Source organism: Podarcis cretensis (assembly GCF_951804945.1).
Source record: "Podarcis cretensis genome assembly, chromosome: 14".
NCBI classification, from domain to species: domain Eukaryota; kingdom Metazoa; phylum Chordata; class Lepidosauria; order Squamata; family Lacertidae; genus Podarcis; species Podarcis cretensis.
The window spans coordinates 47,743,690-47,765,261 of record NC_137183.1 but is presented as its reverse complement, the minus strand read 5'-3'; the positions used below and the strand labels follow the sequence as shown (position 1 = coordinate 47,765,261).

The 21,572-nt window shown below is 46.1% G+C and overlaps 1 protein-coding gene across 2 annotated transcripts in view; it reads right to left on the bottom strand.

Annotated features, from left to right (window-relative positions):
* GRIN2A (glutamate ionotropic receptor NMDA type subunit 2A) overlaps positions 1-21,572 on the bottom strand; it is a 240,411-nt gene that overhangs the window by 91,584 nt on the left and 127,255 nt on the right. For both annotated transcript variants that reach the window (XM_079953670.1, XM_079953669.1), the window contains exon 4: positions 5,629-6,221. In XM_079953670.1, the coding sequence (XP_079809796.1) occupies positions 5,629-6,221 (593 nt within the window). The remainder of the gene's footprint in view (positions 1-5,628; positions 6,222-21,572) is intronic.

Genomic DNA, 21,572 nt, shown 5'->3' with positions numbered 1-21,572 from the left:
GAACCCAGACACAAATTGGAAGCTCTCTGAGCAAAAAAGCAACATGTTGCCAGTAACCTGTCCCCATGAGCAGCTTAGCTGCTTCCTTCTACACTCACTGCATAGTTGTCAACTTACAGATTTGAAAATAAGGGACTAGCAGCCTCGAAAATAAGGGATCAGCAGCCAAAATAAGGGATTTTCCAAGCACAGGTATGTTCAACTTCTGAGCCCCTCCAAGCCAAAGGCAGAAAGCCCAGCCAGCAGCCAAACGAAGCCTCAAGCAGTGGTTCCCACAGCGCAGCAACCCGGCAAAGGGGATGCAGCAAGGAAAACCACCGTCACCTCTCTGCTGGGAAGCGCTGAGCAAAGGCGAGTCCCCAGGCAACGCGGCCGATTTGATCAGGACAAGGCATGCAAGCTCCACCCCCCAGTCGTTCTTAGACTCCTTATTGGGTGAGCAACACAGCCAAGCAACACAGTTGGAGCCTCCCTCCTCCCTGGCCGGCAGGGAGGGAGGGAGAGGAGCTGCTTCCTTTGAAATTTAAGGGACATCATTTAAGGGACATTTAAGGGACATCCATCAATAAGGGACAGCAGCGGGACATGGTGCTGGAATAAGGGACTGTCCCTTCAAATAAGGGACACTTGACAACTATGACCTGTTCCCATGAGCAGCTTAGCTGCTTCCTTCTACACTCACTGCAGCTTCTGGAACAGGCAGCTTTCATATATGCATAAACATAATGTCATCTATGTGCTGGCGAGGGTGTGGGCACAGAGGCAGCTATAGGCACTTGTGGTGGACATGCCCCCAGGTGGTAAATTTTGGGGAACAAGCATTTAATGAGATGAGTAAAATCACACACCAGCATGTCACAAAGTCTCCAGAGCTTGTGTAACTGAATCTGTATTTAAATGAGAATCAGGACTTGGTGGATAAACTACTAATTGGATTTCTCTTAATAGCTGCATGTATGGCGATAGCCACATTCTAGAAGGACTTAAAAGTTGCGAACTCGAATGCTTGGTACAAGAGAGTATGATGTATTGCCCTTGCGGGGGGAAATTGACTCACAAATGAAGACTAGCAAGAGGAATAAAGCATAAAGAAATCTTTGTGGGAGAATGGAGGAGCTTCATTTCATTTGCAAATTCTCCTGAATATCAAAGACCAGTTCCAAAGGTTTATAATTAACTTGTGGGTCACATAAAAAGAATGTGTTCTACAGATGTGCACTGCTATAAGTTGTGGTGTATGTACAAGAATACAGGTTTTCATAATTTATTTCTCTGGGGTCTCAGGAGAGATTTTGTTGTTGTTGTTGGCCTCTGTCTCTCTCGAGACTACCAAGAAGGCCCTCTGCCTGGTTCCCTGTAACTTCGCTTCTCACAGTGAGGGAACTGCCAGAAGGGCCTCGGCGCTGGACCTCACTGTGGAGGCGCTCCTTCAAGTCTACTGGGCCGAGGCCATTTAGGGCTTTCAAATCAGCACCAACACTTTGAATTGTGCTCGGAAATGTACTGGGAACCAATGTAGGTCTTTCAGGACCAGTGTTATGTGGTCTTGGCTGCCGCTCCCAGTCATGAGTCTATCCCATGTTTCCCTCTCTGCTGTACTTATTTTTTCCTTGAGTGATTCCAACCATTCAGGAATAACATACCAGACAGATTGGCCAGTAATCAGGCAGGAGAGGCTGCAGGTAAATAAGGATGCAGCTGATAAGGGAAGCTTACCAGATTTTTTTCAATGAATCTGGGGACACTTTTCAATTTCCTACTAAATAGATGGATTTGGTCATCTGATTTCTAAATCCGGGGACTGTCCCCGGAAAACGGGGATGTCTGGAAACCTTATGATAAGGGGATGCAATCATCATCCAGGTTCCTCCTGATATTTTATAAGCCTCAGACAGAGTCATGGAATCCAGTGGAGGAAAGAAGGAAGAGGAGACAAAGCCTGATGTGGTGTCTTGAGAGAGGAGAAAGGAACTGGTGGGAAAGTGTTCTTACTGCCTTGGAAGAATGGCAGATGCAAGTGATCGATTACATGGAATTGGCAGAAATGACTGGCAGAATCCGAGATCGGGGAGAAGAGTCGGTGGAAGAGGACTGGAAGAAGTTTAAAGAATACCTCCAAAAACATTGTAAAATGTTTGAATGTTAAAATGATGTTGGATACAAAGATAATATGGCATTAGTGATTTGGTAAAAAGAAATATGTAAAAATGACATGGAAAAAAAGGGGTAAGACCAGAGTATTATTATTATGTTGTGACTAAACAAATGATATAAAGGATTAAGTTATAAAGAACATGTGATAAATGGTTTTAAAAGAAAAGGAAACCAAATGCATAATAGGCTGAAATGTATAATATTGATCAAGACTGGAAAGAGGGTAGGAAACTGCTAAAATTGATTGTGTAAAGGGGAACACAGAAAAGGGAGATGTGAGGAAGTCAGGAAAGAGGGTTTTAAAGATAGTAAGCAAGTAATAACTTTTTCTTTGTTTATTGTTGTTTTTGTCGTGCTGTTTTTGATTGTCTTTTTATCTGTTTTTTGCTTTTCTTTTCTTTTTCTGATTGTGACATTTGTTTTGTTGTGAAAAACCTTAATAAATATTTATTAAAAAAAAAGGAAAGTGTTCGTACTGGTAGATGCAGTCTTTCGACTACCAAAACAGTTTCCCCCCCCCAAAAGGCTTTAATGTGGAGGTCACTATGATGTCTAAGTTCAGTTACAAGGCATTCAGGTGTAGCCGTGGTCTCAGTGTGTGGCTAGGCAAAGGGTAAGACTTTGCCCTAACACTGCATATGTCCCAAATCTCTGCTTTTGAAGAGTAATTTGTGTGAAGGAGCATCTCCACTCCCATTGTTCTACCCAGACACTGAGTTCCAGCGCCGAGGCCCTTCTGGCGGCTCCCTCACTGTGAGAAGCCAAGTTACAGGGAACCAGGCAGAGGACATTCTCGGTGGTGGCGCCCGCCTTGTGGAATGTCCTCCCATCAGATGTTAAGGAAATAAACAACTATCTGGTGTTTAGAAGACATCTAAAGGCAGCCCTGTTTAGGGAAGTTTTGAATGACTGGTGTTTTAATGTATTTTTAATAATTTGTTGGAAGCCGCCCAGAGTGGCTTGGGAAACCCAGACAGATGGGCAGGGTATAAATAAAGTATTATTATTATTATTATTATTATTATTATTATTATTATTATGTCACGAGAAGAGGTAGGGTCAATTGTGTGTTTTTTCAGAGGTGCCCCCCGCAACAACTTTGCCAAACAATCAACCCAACAATTGTGTGAACCTGCCTTACACTGTCACCACTTATGTGAAGAATCGTTTTCAAGGTCTCATTCCCTTTCAGCAATGCAAATAATAGCAGAGTCTGAAAAAGGGCACGATCGATATCTGACTCTCTGTAGGAGCAGGAAAGCAAGGCTCCTTGTTTGAAAAGAAATGAAACTTTATGAAAAATATGTGCCGTTCAGGGAAAGTGAGGGGGAGGAAAGATCTAAGTGGTTAGATAGCCACATCATATATTTAAAGTGCATGATTTCCTGGTGAAATGTAGTTTATTAAAGGTGATGAGAATTATAGCTTTTTGGAGAGTGAACTACAGTTCCCATGATTCGGGGGGGGGGGAGTCATGACTGTTAAAGTGGTATAAATGTACTTTACATATGTGATGTGGTGTGACCTGAGACTAAGGGCATTTCTATGTTCTATGTTCTATTGTTATTTGGGGGTCAGATTCTATCACATCCCAGTCAATGTTGCACAATTAGAGCCTTGCACAACAAATCTACTCCCCAAAAGACTGGACTTTTTACTGTAAGTGAAGGGGAAATGCGCTGGAAAAGCATGGGATATCACTTGCTTTGACACGTCATCTAACCTCTCTCCAAACACATCACAATGAATGCTCAGTAAATAGCCAACATCCTCTAATCTCCCCGCAAACAAATCACAATGAATGTTCAATAAACAGGTCACTTGGAACAGCCCTAAATTAGCAGTTTTGTGATGTTCTGAACGCAACTTTGATTCATCAAGCAGCTACTCATTTCATGAATACACTGTTTCCCTTTCTCAATGTGCTCATTATGTGCTTCATCTGCAGCGACAGATCCTTGACTATCAGAGCAGTTGGCCATTAAAAATAATTGTACACAAAACCCTCTAAATTCCCCTAACAACATTTCATAAAGTGAGAGACTTATTTCAATTATAGTGGTACCTCGGGTTACAGACGCTTCGGGTTACAGACTCTGCTAACCCAAAAACAGTACCTCGGGTTAAGAACTTTGCTTCAGGATGAGAACAGAAATCGTGCTCCGGCGGCGCAATGGCAGCAGGAAGCCCCATTAGCTAAAGTGGTGCTTCAGCTTAAGAACAGTTTCAGGTTAAGAACGGACCTCTGGAATGAATTAAGTACTTAACCCGAAGTACCACTGTATGTCTCCTATGATGCAAAGAGAAGGGCAGACCAAGTTAGAGTCTGCATTCCCACAGTCCCCCAAGAGAAAGGTTTGCAAGCATTTAAAATAAGGGCTTGCAATATCACCCTTTGGCCACCTCCAGTTGTGGCGCTATACAAACAGTGGGTTGGTAACTCGTTCCTCAAGCTGCCTCGTTGGTATAAAGGGTAGCAGAACTTGAGTTCCACTGCTCGGGTATCTGATCTGAGGTCCTGACCTCCTTGCACACTGCAAAATGCTGCCTGCAGAGCTTCCTGCCACATCAGGAAGTAAGGTGCATGAAACACCACCATCATCATCTGCACTAGGAGTGGGGAATCTGAAGCTCTCCAGATGTTGCTGGACTCCAACTCCCATCAGCCCCAGTCTCCACTGCCAATGGTCAAGGATTATTATTATTATTACTATACAATTTATTACTCGTCCTTCACTCTAAGGTTCCAAGCTGGGCTACAGCAATTAAAACACAATCTTAAAAAAAGTTTAAAGCAACAAACAATTATAGATATAAAGTGGATCCTTAAAATATGCACCTTGAGTGTCACAAGCCAAGGTAAAGAGGGGGGTCTTTAGCATTCCCTGGAAGCTGTCTAATGTGGGGAGGGAGTTCTGCAAATGAGGGGCCACCACAGAGAAGACCCTCTCCCAGGCTGACACTCCCAAAGGTTCTGAGGGCAGAGGAACTACCAATATATCCACCCCCTCCCCTTTTTGCCAGTCTTAACACCCAAGAAGATCTGTAGGGAAGGAGGTGGTCTTTTGGGTATTTGGGGCCTGAGTCCTTTAGGCCTGTAAAGACTGGTGTGAGCCCCTTGAATTGAGGTGACATGGCAACTAGTGCAGGTGTTTCCAAGCACAATTCAAAGTGTTGGTGCTGACCTCGAAAGCCTGAAATGGCCTCAGCCCAGTATTCCTGAAGGAGTGTCTCCACCCCCATCGTTCAGCCCGGACACTGAGGTCCAGCGCCGAGAGCCTTCTGCCAGTTCCCTCACTGCCTTCTCGGCAGCCCCACGTAACAATCCAATGGTGGCAGCTGCTGTCCAGCAACATCTGAAGGGCCACCAATTCCTCACCCTTGATCTACACAGATCAGCTAATTTCCCCCCAGATCTCAAAAGCTGCAGATATCACATTTTTTAAAAGAACAAATGAGCAGAGGAAGCCTTACTTGTGCAGCCTGTGAGATGGCCGTTCGCCGTTCTCCTGCTGTCCGTAGCAACTCGTCTTTGTCTCGGGGATGAACGAATACTTTTCCAACATGGCTGATGCAGCCGTAGCAATAACCCCAAGGCCATCGCGTACCCGGGCATCCAACCGGTAGTCCCACTCATCATAGGACACCGAAATCAGCCCCGCAGGGAACTCTTTGGGAGTAATTTCCATGTTCCCGCTAACCAAGCTGGGAACGATCCAGAAGAAGTCGTAACCAGTCAGCCCTAAGGAACGGGCCTCCTCCAGGATGTAAACAGCTTCGTCCTTCGAGCAGTAAAGCAAGATGACAGAGGAGTGGATCTTCTTCAGCTGAATCGTCGTCTTGGCATCACCGATGGGCGTGTCGAGGGTGATGATGTTCTGCATGTCCCAGCCCACAAAACTGTTCTCCACAGTGTACTTGATAAAGCTGATGAAGTCTCGGTAGCCGGGAAAAGTGCTGGTGACCAAGGAGAAGACATGCCAGTCGTAGTATTGCATGAATTTTAGCATGATGATGGCTTCCTGTTGGATGGAAGCCCCAAACTGGAAAAACGTGGACATCACATCCTACATAGGAGGAAAGGAAGGGAGAAGTTGATTAGATTGATCTGTAGGTAAGGTTTAGAATCAGAGAACTGTAGAGTTGAAGGGACCCCCCAAGGTTTATCTAGTCCAGCTGTTCTCAAACTATGGGTCCTCAGATGTTGTAGGACTACAACTCCCATCATCCCTGAGCTCTGGTCTTACTAGCTAGGGGTGATGGGAGTTGTAGTTCAACAACATCTGGGGACCCACAGGTTGAGAAAGGCTGATCTAGTCCAAAGCCTTGCAATAAAGGGATCATAGCTAAATAACCCCTGCAAGGGGTTTGAATGCCTCCACTGAAAAAATCCACCACCTTCTGAGGGAGTCCATTCAACTGTCAGACAGCTCTTACCACCAGAAAGTTCTTCTAAATGTTTAGCCGGAATATCATGTACAGTGGAACCTAGGTTTTCAAATGTAATCCATTCCGGAAGACTGCTCGACTTCCAAAACGTTAGGAAACCAAAAACTGAAAGCGGAAGCCTCAATTCAATAGGGGAACTCAAAACGGAAGCTGCATCAGATGTTCGGGTTCCGAAAAGCGTTCAAAAACCGGAGCATTTACTTGCGGATTTTCTGCATTCAGGAGCTGAAACATTCAAAAGCGGAGCTGTTCAAGAATGGAAGTTTGACTGTACCCCCTTTTAATCTTGTTCCCCTGCACTAAAAAGGCCCCAGACATTCCTTGCATGGATGGTTTCTCTGTGCTTTTATCACTTTAGTTGTTGATTTTCTTTTCCAAGTTCTGTGATATCCTAACATTAGCTGTTATTTCTGCATTTCAGGGGCTTGGACTAGATAACTCTGGAGATGTCTTTCAACTCTACAATTATGTGGTTCTATGAAGATGCAGACATTTGGGAGTGTAACTCTCACATACACACAAACACACACAACAATAGAAGTTTATATTAGTAGCTCTCCAAACGCAGACTGCGTCCCTCCCAATATTCACCATAAAATGAACACTGCATCGTTTATCGGACGCCAGGTGCCAATTTAGTTTTGAGCGCAATTAACTTTCTCAGAACAACACAGCCCCTCTGTTTAGCCTTGTGTGTTCGCTCTCAAATTGAAATCTGACTACTCGAAGGGAGAAAAAGGATATTGCATGGTATAAAGGTTTCCTTCAGTGTACACTGTGGATCCTTGTTCTAAAGCAGACATAGGCAAACTCGGCCCTCCAGATGTTTTGGGACTACAACTCCCATCACCCCTAGCTAACAGGACCAGTGGTCAGGGATGTTCTATAGCCTCATTACGTGCTCTCACTCTCGCTTTCTTGGAAGCAAGATGGCTTGAGAGATTTGGAACCTTCCGCAGAAACCAGCCATCACCCTTAAGTGGCTTCCGTGTCATAATCAGAGAAATACAGAGCTACAAGGAAACCCAAAGAAGAAAAAGAAGAAGAGTTTGGATTTGATATCCCGCCTTTCACTCCCCTTCAGGAGTCTCAAAGTGGCTAACATTCTCCTTTCCCCTTCCTCCCCCACAACAAACACTCTGTGAGGTGAGTGGGGCTGAGAGACTTCAAAGAAGTGTGACTGGCCCAAGGTCACCCAGCAGCTGCATGTGGAGGAGCGGGGAATCGAACCCAGTTCCCCAGATTACGAGTCTCCCGCTCTTAACCACTACACCACACCGGCTCATCTAGGCCCATGCCCTGCAATGCAGGAATCACAACTAATGATGTCATTGAGCAGATGGTGGATGGAGGCCTTTCACTGATGACACACAAATCAATCAGAGTCAAACTACACACCGATTGAGCTGTTTTGCTCCTTTACGAATCTCTGTTCATGAGCATGGCTCTCACTATTAAAATGATACAGGATGTGACAGAAGCGAGCCAGCAGTAAATTGCACAGAGCAAGTTGGAATTAACTCTTTATCAGCAAAAACAGGATCTGTATAGGAATGTTGGGCATAGGCACAAACTCCTAGGGGCTGAGGCAGTTTCTGGCTTTCTTGTAACTTGGAGCCATTGGTTCAGACCCTCCCCTCTGGAGCAGGAGAAAACAGGCTTGCTCCATCTTCCACGTGACAGTCCTTAAGATATCTGAAGTTGGCTATCATATCTCCTCTTGTTGTTGTTGTTGTATAGTCGTTTCCGACTCTTTGTGACCCCATGGACCAGAGCACGCCAGGCATATCTCCTCTTGTTGTTGTTGTTGTTTAGTCGTTTCCGACTCTTTGTGACCCCATGGACCAGAGCACGCCAGGCATATCTCCTCTTAGTCTCCTCTTATACCTGAAGGAGCGTCTCCACCCCCCTCGTTCTGCCCGGACACTGAGGTCCAGCGCCGTGGGCCTTCTGGCAGTTCCCTCACTGCGAGAAGCAAAGGTACAGGGAACCAAGCATAGGGCCTTCTTGGTAGTGGCACCCGCCCTGTGGAACTCCCTCCCATCAGATGTCAAAGAGATAAACAACTACCTGACATTTAAAAGACATCTGAAGGCAGCCCTGTTCAGGGAAGTTTTTAATGTGTGACATTTTAATGTATTTTTAATCTTTGTTGGAAGCCGGCCAGAGTGGCTGGGGAAGCCCAGCCAGATGGGCAGGGTATAAATAAATTATTATTATTATTATTATTATTATTATTATTATTATCCATTCTAAACATACCCAACTCTCTCATTTTTCATTTGAGTCAAAACTAGTTCTCTTCCCCCCGGCCCCTGCATAAAATATCCAGCAAAACAACATTCCCTTTGAGAATTTCCCAGGCTTGCACTCAGCGATGATATCAGGCAGCCCAGTCTGATTGGCCGTGTGACATCATGGCATCTTCCCACATATGTGAGATCTCTGATTGGGTGGGCTCCCCTATGTGACTCATCCGAGATCGTGAAAGGCTTGGCAGCTGGGAAAAGAGCAATGTTTGACAGGATGATTCACATAAACCGGTGAGGGGATGTTGGGTCCTTTTTTGTGGGGAAGCAGGTGTCACAACCCATTTATCTGGACACTGAATCAGAGGCTGCAGGGGCACCAGATAAGGAGCTGGGTCTGGGGCTCAGAGGTGACTGTGGAAGACAGGGAGACCAGTGGGCCTGAGGTGGTTGGACAAGAAGCTCCAGAGGAACCTATAGGGTCTACCAGGCCATCAAGGTCTATAGGACCAGAACCAAGACCTAAATGAAACCCCTTTCCCCTGAATAAGGAGATGCCTCATCCTGCAAATCACCAGTTCAGGAGCGCACCAGGAGGGAAGCTGTGGTACATGTGAGGAACATATGAGGGATGTTCCTCTTCAGGACAGAGGGTTGACTTAGGCTCTCAAGGGGTGGAGCCTAGAGACAGAGGCATAGAAGGCCTGCTCCCAACATTTTTTGGGGATCATGCAGCTCCCTCGGAGCTTTTTGTGGTCTTCCAGCTTTGCATCTTTCCTCATGGCTCCAACATCAAACCAGAACACAACCAAGAGGGTTCCCTACTGAAATTCTTGATACCTCATTGCCAGAAGGCTAAAGTCAACCATATTCAGATCATTCAGCCCCAAACCCAGCTGTTTGAGCCTCATTTTGTAAAAGGGAGATGAAGGAAGGAATCCATTGGTACCATCTTCTCTGCTGCATTCCCATTCATGGCTTCACCCCCTTTTACATATTGAGAAGATAAGTCTTCCTGCAAGTCCTATCTCCTTGTGGAAGATGAAGGTTGTGCAGGGAGCGCACTCCAGTAGAGAAAGTTCCACACTGCATACATCCAGCCCTCCAACTTGTGGTGGGGGGACAGGAACAGTTGGGCAGAGCTAGTCTGGTCCTTCTCATGCTGTTTTAACCACATGGGGGTTCGGATTGCCCAACTAGAGCATGGGTAGGCAAACTAAGGCCCGGGGGCCAGATCCTGCTCAATTGCCTTCTAAACCCGGCCCACGGGCAGTCCGGGAATCAGCGTGTTTTTACATGAGTACAATGTGTGCTTTTATTTAAAATGCATCTCTGGGTTATTTGTGGGGCATAGGAATTCGTTCATTATTTTTTCAAAATATAGTCTGCTCCCCCACAAGGTCTGAGGGACAGTGGGTCAGCCCCCTGCTGAAAAAGTTTGCTGACCCCTGGGCTAGAGCCTCACAAATTTTCTTTTCCATTATCTGCATTCTGTCTTGCATTGTAACAGAGCTTACTACTTTTTGTCATTACTTTGCTGGTGGAAAGGTCAGCTCATGCAAATACAGTGGTGCCTCACAAGACGAAATTAATCCATTCCGTGAGGCTCTTCGTATAGCGGTTTTTTCGTCTTGCGAAGCAAGCCCATTGACAGCTTAGCGGATTAGCGCTATTAGCAGTTTAGCGGCTTTTAGCGGATCAGCTGATAAGCGGCTTAGGGCTTAGGAAAAGTGGGGGGAAAGGGAAAAAACCCCGCAGGAACTCGCAAGACATTTTCGTCTTGCGAAGCAAGCACATAGGGAAATTCGTTTTGCGAAGCGCCTCCAAAACGGAAAACCCTTTCGTCTAGCGGGTTTTCCGTCTTGCGAGGCGTTCGTCTTGCGGGGCACCACTGTACTTTTTTCTGGCTCCTTCCCACCCCCAAAATTGTTGGTTCATTACATTTGCTCTCCTGCTTAAGAACTACAACAGTTGGTCCTTCTCAATCATGAAGAATTCTGGGAGGATCAGCTCTTTTGGGGCCTAAATGAGCAGCTTCCCTTTGCAAGCATTAAGGCCAGCATTCTAGGGGCAGAACTCTAGCGGCACCTAGTGACAAAAGACAAGCATTACAAGATGCAGAACATTAACCAAAGGGGAGGAAAGAAGCAGGAACCCTGGTGGAGATTATGCATGTTTTTAAGCGGAAGCCATGGATAGCTGCTCACCAACCACAGATATATATTAGCCCAAGTACTGGGTGTGTAAATGCATTCTCTACTGCCATCATTTGCATTAACTACAAGGCTTACAACAGCACAGGCGCTGTGCAGTTCTTTGGGACTTGTTCCCGCAAGGCCTCAAATCGTTCTGGCTTTAGCGTGTGAAGTTCATGAAAGCAGACATCTCAAAGGAACATAATGTAAGAGCAGCTCACCCAAAAATAAATTAGGTTTTTTCTCCTCTCGTTGAGCAGGTGTGCATTAGCTTTAATTGGCACACACCTTCAGGGTTTTCTGCTCTGAAAATGTTCTGATTGTTCACAGGACGGAAACTGCAAAATCCCAAATTTCATGCTCGACAACAAAGTAGAAGAGAAAGAATGGGCCACCCCCAGCCCAAGACAAGGACCAGAATCTCTCACAGCAAAAAGCAAAAAGGAGTCTGAAGGAGGAACAGATTTATTGTGGTAGGAACATTAATAGCCCAGCACCTAAGGGCTAAGGCAGATACACACAGGAGAATGGTATAGAAAAAACGGTGGCAGACAATGGGGCCATGAAACACAAGTTTGTAAAGTTTATGACATTTCTAGGCTGACCTGAAATATCTGCAAGACAAACACTGTGATGGTTCACAACATCAGCTATTGGAAATAAAATAATTCCGTCCCTAATTTCACTGTCCTAACCCTCCACCCATCTGAAAACTTTACCAGGTGATCTTAGGCCAGTCAGGCTGTGCACTCAGTCTGGGCAAATCCCAGATCATCAATCAATTCAAGCTGATTCAGGATTTGTCCAAGGTGAGTCAAGGCAGCCCCAGATCTCCCCTGGAGCAATCTGGGGCTGTCGAAAGGTGGGGGCAGTTGGAAGGCATCCTGAGTTGAAGGATCCATCCAGTCCAGCCCCTGCAATTATGCAAGCAGAAACTCCCACCCTGATTAAATATGTGGTTTTAACCGTCAGCATCTAACTTAAATGCCTCTCTCTCTCTCTCCCCCCTTCCTGATTGGCTGGTAGAAACACCAGCTCCCACTCATCAGGAGCCAGACTCAGGACCGGTCCATCACACATCAGAAGTCCCATCCAGACTAGCGGCTAGCTAGCTCGCCCCATCAGACTCAACACCCATGAGCAACGTTTATTACATTCTTTCTTCTAATTCCTTGTGGCAATAGCACAATGGGACCAAATCACTTCTCATGTCCTTAAGATTGCAGCCCAACTGGTTCAAATTTGCTCTTATTAGCCTCCAACAATTAATCAACCAGAGCTGGTTAATCAATTGATTAAAGGTTGCTGCCCTGGTGATAATCGGATGAAAAATGGTGGCTGTTGGGGGGAAAAGGAATCTTAAGTCTTGACAGGCTGGAGGGAGTCAACCTGAGGCATTCTCTCCCTTGCTAAAACATGGCCCCAATATGCAATATTCCTTCAACAAGACATTTCTAGGTGGCTCTAAACTCTGCCTTTCCCTTCTTTGCAGTGGCCAACTAACATTTGCCAGAGGGTCCAACTTTACCATGAAATTTATCTGTTTATCAGATTTCTCCACCACTGGGAGATAGCGTGTAATTCCCTCTGACTGCTCATAATGAAGGCAGATGGCATTGCACTTCAAATTCCCATCGGAGGTTTGTTTTTATTATTATTTCACTGCCTTCTGCATCATTTCCCCCAAACAACAAATCAGCGCTTGTCTCTTTTTTTAGGGAGAAGAAAAAGGCTAGGCAGACTAATTGCAGAGAGAGCCGAGAAAATTAACCAATCCCAGGAGGAACGAGATGCTTAGGACTTTTCCCAAAAGTTTTCTTTCCTTCTCTTTCATTAGCCAGTTCTTCAATACGCTAAGCCCAAAACCAGCTGGGCCCAACATACCGGAGAGGTAGCTTTCATCCTTACTGAATCTCAGAGTTGAAAAATCATCTAGTCCAGGGATGGGGTAGCTCTAAGACGGAGTTTCCCAAACTTGTGTCTGCAGCTGTTTGGGACTACAATTTCCACCATCCCTGATCACAGGTCCTGCTGGCTAGGCATGATAGGAGTTGCAGTCCAACGACAGCTGAAGACCCAAGTTTGAGAAACCCTGCTCTAAGGAATGAATGTGGCCCTCCAGGCTTCTTCACCTGGCCCTTGGCACTCTCCACAGGCCATGTTCCTTACTAGTCTTCCTCCACACCCTTGTTAAGTGTTTGCGCCTAACTGGAATGTGTCCTCAACCTCAAATGATGCTTCTTGCTTCCTTAGATGGAAGTGCGCATGTAGAAACCTTGTGACTTCTGCATGGCTGGAATGTCACCTCCTAGAGGTAAATGCTGTGGGAATGTTCAGGGTGGAAGGAGGGGATATATTGTTTATTAATATCCTTCCTAACTTGCATTAGGGACGCGGGTGGTGCTGTGGGTTAAACCACAGAGCCTAGGACTTGCCAATCAGAAGGTCGGCGGTTCGAATCCCCATGACGGGGTGAGCTCCCATTGCTCGGTCCCTGCTCCTGCCAACCTAGCAGTTCAAAAGCATGCCAAAGTGCAAGCAGATAAATAGGTACCGCTCCAGCGGGAAGGTAAACGGCATTTCCGTGTGCTGCTCTGGTTTGCCAGAAGCGGCTTAGTCATGCTGGCCACATGACCCGGAAGCTGTACGCCGGCTCCCTCGGTCAATAAAGTGAGATGAGCGCCGCAACCCCAGAGTCGGCCACGACTGGACCTAGTGGTCAGGAGTCCCTTTACCTTTACCTTTAACTTGCATTAGCAAGTTTCTTTACTTAGCAGAGTGCATTCCCCTTTACACAGCAGAAAACTAGTTGCAAACTCATGTGAGTTTGTTAAGACAAAACGCAATTAAATCTGGCTTCTCCAGATTGAAATGTGTTCTAATATTTTCCTGGTAAGACCCCTTGAATCCCTCCTAAAAGAATAAAGGCACCACAGCCCTATTCATAAGTGATAAAAAGAAAGTTGACTCGCAATCAGGCAGAGCACAGTGTGATCCCTGAAGCCAGGCTTAAGGCTTAAAGTTACAAGCCTATACAAACAGGTTTACCCCATATGTGGGTTGGCCTAATGACTGCAGTTAGCAGTCCGGGAAGTTTGCAGGACGAAAGGAAGATGGAAAAGAGAGAGAGACGCAGCATGCCTTGGCCTTTTACCAGGTCTGGAAAGATCACGCCCACCCACTAATCACATGCAAGGAAGGATGCTCCAACCCAGGAGGAACAGGAAGTTTCAACTGGCTGGACCAAACACCCCCTGCATGACCACTCTAGGAAACCAAGGAATGTTGTATTTGACTGCTCCCATTCCACTTTTACCTCTGGCTCCACCCACCGCTGCCTCCGGAAGTGATCCTCAGCCTGGAAAAGGTTCCCCCCACTGATCTAGTCCAATCTACTGGTGATGCAAGAAATCAGGTGCTACCAGGGTCCCTTCCAACTCTACGGATTCTTTCATTCATTCATTCATTCATTCATTCATTCATTCATTGTGCAATTTGATGCACAATTTACACCAATTATATGTATTTTCATATACATTACTTGGCTGGAGCACTGCATTGCAAAACTCAAAAATGAGTGCATTTTGGAGGGTGGCGATGCTTCTGTTCTCGTATTGTTTCAGAAAGTGTGAATGAGGTAGCTTTGCCTTTAAATGCAAACGGGATCAAATTTCTTCCCCATTCCTAGGTCTATGGAGCCCAGTATCATGTTCCTTGCCTCGAAGCAGCTCTCCAAGATACAAAGGCCTTTCCTAATACTGCCACCTGAGATGCTTTAGCTGAGCCTTCTTCTGGAGATTCATGGCAGCCTGAAGGAGCTTTCTCAACAAGCAGAGGAAGACAATTGGGCTCCAGCTGGTGCAAAATACTGCAGCTGCACTGTTGAAGGCAACACACTCTTGCCAGCATGTAACTCTGGAGCTCAAAAGCTTTCATTGGCTGTTCATACGGCACCAGCCAGGTTTGAGGTTCTTGTATTAATTTACAAGGTCCTTAACAACTTCGGTCCAGGATGCCTCAGTGACTGCCAGATCCCAGATCCCTGCCCAATCATTGAGATCTTAGAGGAAGTAATTGTTAGTGTCTCCCACGTCTCAGATGCACAGCTTGGATCCACCAGGAGCTATGCACTGAATAACGTGGGGCAAATTACATGTGCTCCCCTTCCAGTTGAGATCAGATAGACCCCCTGGAGTATGCGGAACTGGCCAAAATGACGGGAAGAATCTGAGAACAGCGGTACCAGAAGTTCATCAAGGACTGGACTAAATGTGTAAATTATTTGAATGACAATTGTAGTCAATCAAACACGTTGGCAGGATTGCAAGAAGCTTTGTAAGGAAAGGTATAAAAATCACTGCAGAGAAGAATATGATGCTTTGATGTTTTTTTTTTTATTTGAAAGCAAAGTTAAGTAGTGAAAATGCAGAAATTTGAAATGAAAGATAGAAAATAATAAGGAAGGTTTGAAGGAAGCCATGGCCCTAAAAAGTCAAATTGTATAATATAAGAGGAGAGATTGTAATTGAAAGCATTATTGTAAAATTTAAAAAAAAAAATGATATGGCAAGAGAGAGAGAGACCGAGACCCCAGACTCTGTTGAATTTCTAGTGCCTACTGAATACTTTTTAAAAATTCCAGCAGCAGGGCAAACTTTGCTATTTCAAATTTCAGTGCCGCCCTGTGTGAGTTCCAAATGTGGGGCATGCCCCTCACTGCCTCTCATCTTCTGCTCTGCTCTATTCACTATGTCATAGTTGCGGTGCCCCTAGGCTTGGCACCCAGGGCAATGGAACCCGTTGCGTTGCCCTAAATCTGCCTCTGTCAGCAGCATTTTAATTGAACTCTGGTCTTATCTTTTTAACCAATGTTGACCTTGTGGGATGTGATTCATGAGAAGCAGTCAAGTACAACATTCCTTGCAATGCTAGAGAAGACATGCGAGGAAATGTTTGGTCCAGCCAGTCGAAACTTCCTGTTCCTCCTGGCTGGAGCATCCTTCCTTTTGCATGTGATAGAAGGTGGGCGTGACCTAACCTGTCCAGGTAAAAAAAGGACGAGTCACGCAGCACACTTCTTCTTTTTGACTTCCTTGTCCGTTCGGTCAGCTTTTTAGCTAGGGCTGCTCTGCTAGCTCTCAGCTAACAGAAGCACTGGGATTATTCCCCCATATGGGGGTAGATCCACATGTACATATTTGTAACTAAGTCTGCCTTTAGGAATCCAACTGTGAACTGATGTGAGTAAACTTCTTATTCAAAGATTGTGGCATTTTTATTCTTTTTAAGAGGGATTCAATGGAACTTATCATGAACATACAATTCAATCTGGGACAATAGTGAGAAGCCCACCAGAGGCTGCAGCCAGCTATCTGCTGTGCATGTAAAAGGGGAATATAACTCTGCTACATAAAGGAACTTGCTAGCACAAGTTAGGAAGGATATTAATAAACAGTATGTTTATTACTGCCACCCTGAAAATTCCCACAGACCTTTTCTGTATTGTATTTCTTGTACACTGTACAAGACTAGTAAAGCAGTATATAAATTAGTTAAATAAAACGAATTCAAGTTGCCATTGACCAGCCACTGATAGTACAGCATTGATGCAACCATATTACAACACATCCCTGCCAACACCCCTCTTAGATATAATTTAATGCAGGGGTAGGGAACCTATTTTGACCCTTTAGGGATGCCTTCCAGGGGTTGCATGCTAGTGGTGGGTAGGAGCAGAGGCAAAAGTGGGCAGAGCAAGAAATGTAATTATTTATTGGCCGGCTAGGTTCTACCTGGGACGCAGGTGGGTTAAACCACAGAGCCAAGAGCTTGCTGATCAGAAGGTCGGCGGTTTGAATCCCCGCAACGGGGTGAGCACCCATTGCTCGTTCCCTGCTCCTGCCAACCTAGCAGTTCAAAAGCACAAAGTGCAAGTAGATAAATAGGGACCACTCCAGCGGGAAGGTAAACGACATTTCCATGCGCTGCTCTTGTTTGCCAGACGTGGGTAGTCATGCTGGCCACATGACCTGGAAGCTGTACGCCGGCTCCCTCGGCCAATAAAGTGAGATGAGCTCTGCAACCCCCAAGTCGTCCACAACTGGACCTAATGGTCAGGGGTCCCTTTACCTTTACCTAGGTTCTACCTCCTCTAACAGACCTTTCAGATTCCCACATTCAGAAAAGCAAAAGGCCTTATCAGAATCCAGAGAGATATTCTAAGCAAGCAAAAATCACCAAGGAGGATGTTCAGTGAGGGGTGCAGTTGAGAAGAGTTCAGAAGCAGCGGCGTAGCGTGGGTTGTCAGCACCCGGGGCAAGGAAAGTAATTTGCGCCCCTAACCCCTAACCTGCCGCCGCTGCCAGCTTCTTCTTGCTGCTGCCTGGGCTGGTCGGGTGTGATTCTCTCCCGCGCTCAGCGCTGCGCTGGGCGACCGCTGCACTGTCCCTCCCCGAGATAGTCCCTCCCTCACTCTCTCTCCGCTCTGCAATGCAACGCACGCCTGGCACCCTCCCCCTCCACAGTGGGCGGCAACCCGGCAGCTTGGATCGGATTCGCACAGCCAGCACTGCAGTGAGAGAGAGTGAGTGAGCCAGGTAGGGGCAGAGAGCTGCGAGTGCGAGCGCCCCCCCCAAAAAATGTTGCGCCCGGTGCGGCTGGCCCCCCCCCTGCACCCCCCACGCTACGCCACTGTCCAGAAGGCAAGAATGAAAGGCCAGAATTCCCCATCCTTGAATTAATATGGTCACATAATTACTGAATAGGCAAGAAACGGGCTGGGATTAAGTGCATTAGGACTTTTAGGCCTCTGAGGGTCATTGCCAAATTGGGAAGGGTGTTTGCAAAGGGACTCTCTGCAATATTTCTCATTCAGTGGGGGATTTGATGCAAAGGCAAGAAGGCACAATTAGCCGGGACCATTTCACTCGCTGTGTGTGTGTGTTTACGTCTTTTGTGCCAGTGGTGAAGTCGGCCACTCTTCGCTCCCACTAAATAGCAAATCAGTGTGCAACTTGGGCGATAATTATTCCCTGATAGGTTTAAATAGCAGAGAGCTTCCTCATTCTCCAGCAAACTGGCTCTTTCCAAATTAAACTGATGAAGTTGTGAATGAATAAGGAGAGGCTTAACTTGAACCGCTTTTAAAAGAAAATGAAAGAAAGCACTTCCCATCGGGAAAATATGTTTCGTTTTTGTTTTATAGATTCACCCAAAGCAAAACCACATTTTATATCGGGGCAGTGTAGACTAGAGATCTGGAGATTTTGGAGATTTACTCGAACACTAAGATCTGCCTGGTGAAGCCAGCTGCATAAGACATGCATGCTTAGAATGATAGAACAGCAGTTAATGGGTAAATGGATTTTGAATTCTAGAAAGGAGCTGAGCTCCCAGTCAACGCAACAGGAAGGTCGCAGAAGTCTAGTCTGTGGCTCCAACTGCTCCAGAGAGCATGGACCTGGAAATAGCTGCCTAGATGCTAAATGGTGTGAGTAGGCATGCAGAGCTGTAGAAGTGACTGTGTTATCTCTGACCAAAAAGAGTTAAACATCTGCCGCATACAATCCTTTGGCTGCTAAGCACTCTTCACACCTGATATGTCAGTGTGCACATACAATCTGAAACTACAACTAATCCAGAATGCAGCAGCTAGACTGGTGACTGGGAGTGGCTGCCGAGACCACATAACACTAATCCTGAAAGACCTTCATTGGCTCCCAGTATGTTTCTGAGCACAATTCAAAGTGTTGGTGCTGACCTTTAAAGCCCTAAACGGCCTCAGCCTGGTATGCCTGAAGGCATGTCTCCACTCCCATCATTCAGCCCGGACACTGAGGTCCAGCTTCAAGGGTCTTCTGGCAGTTCCCTCCCTGCAAGAAGTGAGGTTGCAGGGAACCAAGCAGAGGGCCTTCTTGGTAGTGGCGCCCGCCCTGTGGAATGCCCTCCCATCAGGTGTCAAAGAAATAAACAACTCTCTGACTTTTAGAAGACATCTGAAGGCAGCCCTGTTTAGAGAAGTTTTTAATGTTTGGTGTTTTTAATATTCTGTTTGGAGCTGCCCAGAGTGGCTGGGGATACCCAGCCAGCTGGGCAGGAAATATATACATACATACATACATACATACATACCAATGGCATTTGCAACATTGGCTCCTGGGTCTTCAGAAGCACAGGAAAGCAAGTCAGAAATTCCACAAGTAGGCTCCCACCAATCCCAAGCCACTGATTTCCCCAGGCTAAGCACAAATGCATTTTGAGGTTACGGAAAGAAAATATGCAGATGGCCAGATAATTAAAATCTGGAGAGACATGGAGAAAGAAAGAGGCAGAACAAAGATGAGCCCCCATCATCTATTTGACTCACTCATGTGTCCCTGTACCTTTTTATTTAACAAATGAGCATTTTCTGCCTTGGCTCCCCCCCACCAACACGCTTGCCTCCCTTCCACTCCAATTTCATTCCCTTCCATGCGAAATCCCGTTGAGAATAGCATCGCACTACAAAAGAAGAAAAGCCGCTTTCGCCCTCATCCTTTCCGACAAGCAGCACTGGAGGCAAGGTGAGAAAGAGAGAGATTTCCCCTCTGTAAATCTGACAGAGGCGGGTTAATGTTTTAAAAGAGAAAAAAGATGGGCAGCAAAGGGACTCCTAAAGTAAAATCAGATCCATCAAAGGTGCAATCCTGTACACACTTGCCTGGGGGTAAGCCCAGTTGAACTCCATATAATGTGCTTCTGAAGAGACATGCATAGGATTGCATCACAATCCTGTCCCACTGTAACCTGAGACAGTTCAATAAAGAGAAATAACAGATGATAGCTTTGCAAATCATGGAATTGTATAATTGTAGAGTTGGAGTAAAGGTAAAAGGTAAAGGTACCCCTGCCCGTACGGGCCAGTCTTGACAGACTCTGGGGTTGTGCGCCCATCTCACTTAAGAGGCCAGGGGCCAGTGCTGTCCGGAGACACTTCCGGGTCACGTGGCCAGCGTGACATCGCTGCTCTGGCGAGCCAGAGCCGCACACGGAAACGCCGTTTACCTTCCCGCTGGTAAGCGGTCCCTATTTATCTACTTGCACCCGGAGGTGCTTTCGAACTGCTAGGTTGGCAGGCGCTGGGACCGAGCAGCGGGAGCGCACCCCGCCGCAGGGATTCGAACCGCCGACCTTTTGATCGGCAAGCCCTAGGCGCTGAGGCTTTAACCCACAGCGCCACCTGCGTCCCGTACCACTAAAACTCTAATGAAATTGACATGGAAGTTTGGGGAAAGGAAGGAAGAATATCAGCAGATATCCTTCACCAACCGTGCCTTGCATGTTCCTTGGGTACAGTGGTACCTCTAGATGTGAACGGGATCCGTTCCGGAGCCCCGTTCGCATCTAGAAGCAAATGTAACCAGTGCACGACACTTTTCGCCGCTTCTGCGCATACGCGTGATGTCATTTTGAGCGTCTGCGCATGCGCAAGCAACGAAACCCAGAAGTAACGTGCTCCATTACTTCCGGGATGCCGCGGAGCGCAACTCAAACACGCTCATCCCGAAGCACATTCAACCCGAGGTATGACTGTACTTGTTCACTTGGTTGAAATGTGCCTTTCAACTCTCGCTAGCCTGGATCAAGGACAGAGTTGGGTTTGCGAGAGGGAAGAAGCCGGACAAAAAGTTGAAATTGACATTGGCTGTTCTGCCCATTTTTGCTTCACTACAATGGCCACCATACGTGGCCCTTGGTTTGGAAAAAAAAATGCCCCCCACCTCTTGACTACGCACAAACGTCTGTTCTTGCAGGTGCAGCCAGTGCTTGATTTACATATACAGTGGCACCTCGGGTTAAGAACTTAATTCGTTCTGGAGGTCCGTTCTTAACCTGAAACTGTTCTAAACCTGAAGCACCACTTTAGCTAATGGGGCCTCCTGCTGCCATCGCGCCGCCGGAGCACTATTTCTGTTCTCATCGTGAAGCAAAGTTCTTAACCCAAGGTACTATTTCTGGGTTAGCGGAGTCTATAACCTGAAGTGTCTGTAACCTGAAGTGTATGTAACACGAGGTACCACTGTAAGCTGAACAAGCTATAGCTTAGGGCCCCACTCTCTTGGGGCTCCCCCCAAAATAATGAGACCTTGTAAATTGTGTTTCTAAAGGAACTTTTCTTATTGCCAAATGCCAATGTGTTTGCATTGTTAAATTTGTTATGAATTAAAAAAAAATCATTTTAAGTTAGAGCTTAATAATTATTTCACTATTAATATACTTCTTCTTAATTGTATTTCACTATTTAATATACTTCTTCTTAATTGTATTTCAGTTCAACAATTACTTTGATAAAACACACATTTTGTTACGTGCAAATGGCTTGAGATACCTATTAGGTCCATAATTTACCATATAGCATATATTCAACACAAAAAAACAGCGACAATTTGTTGTTGGCAAAGGACAGCTGGACATGTAAAGGGTCCCATTACCTTCCGTAGCTTAGGGCCTCATCAAACCTAAATCTGGCCCTGGGTGCAGTTTAGGA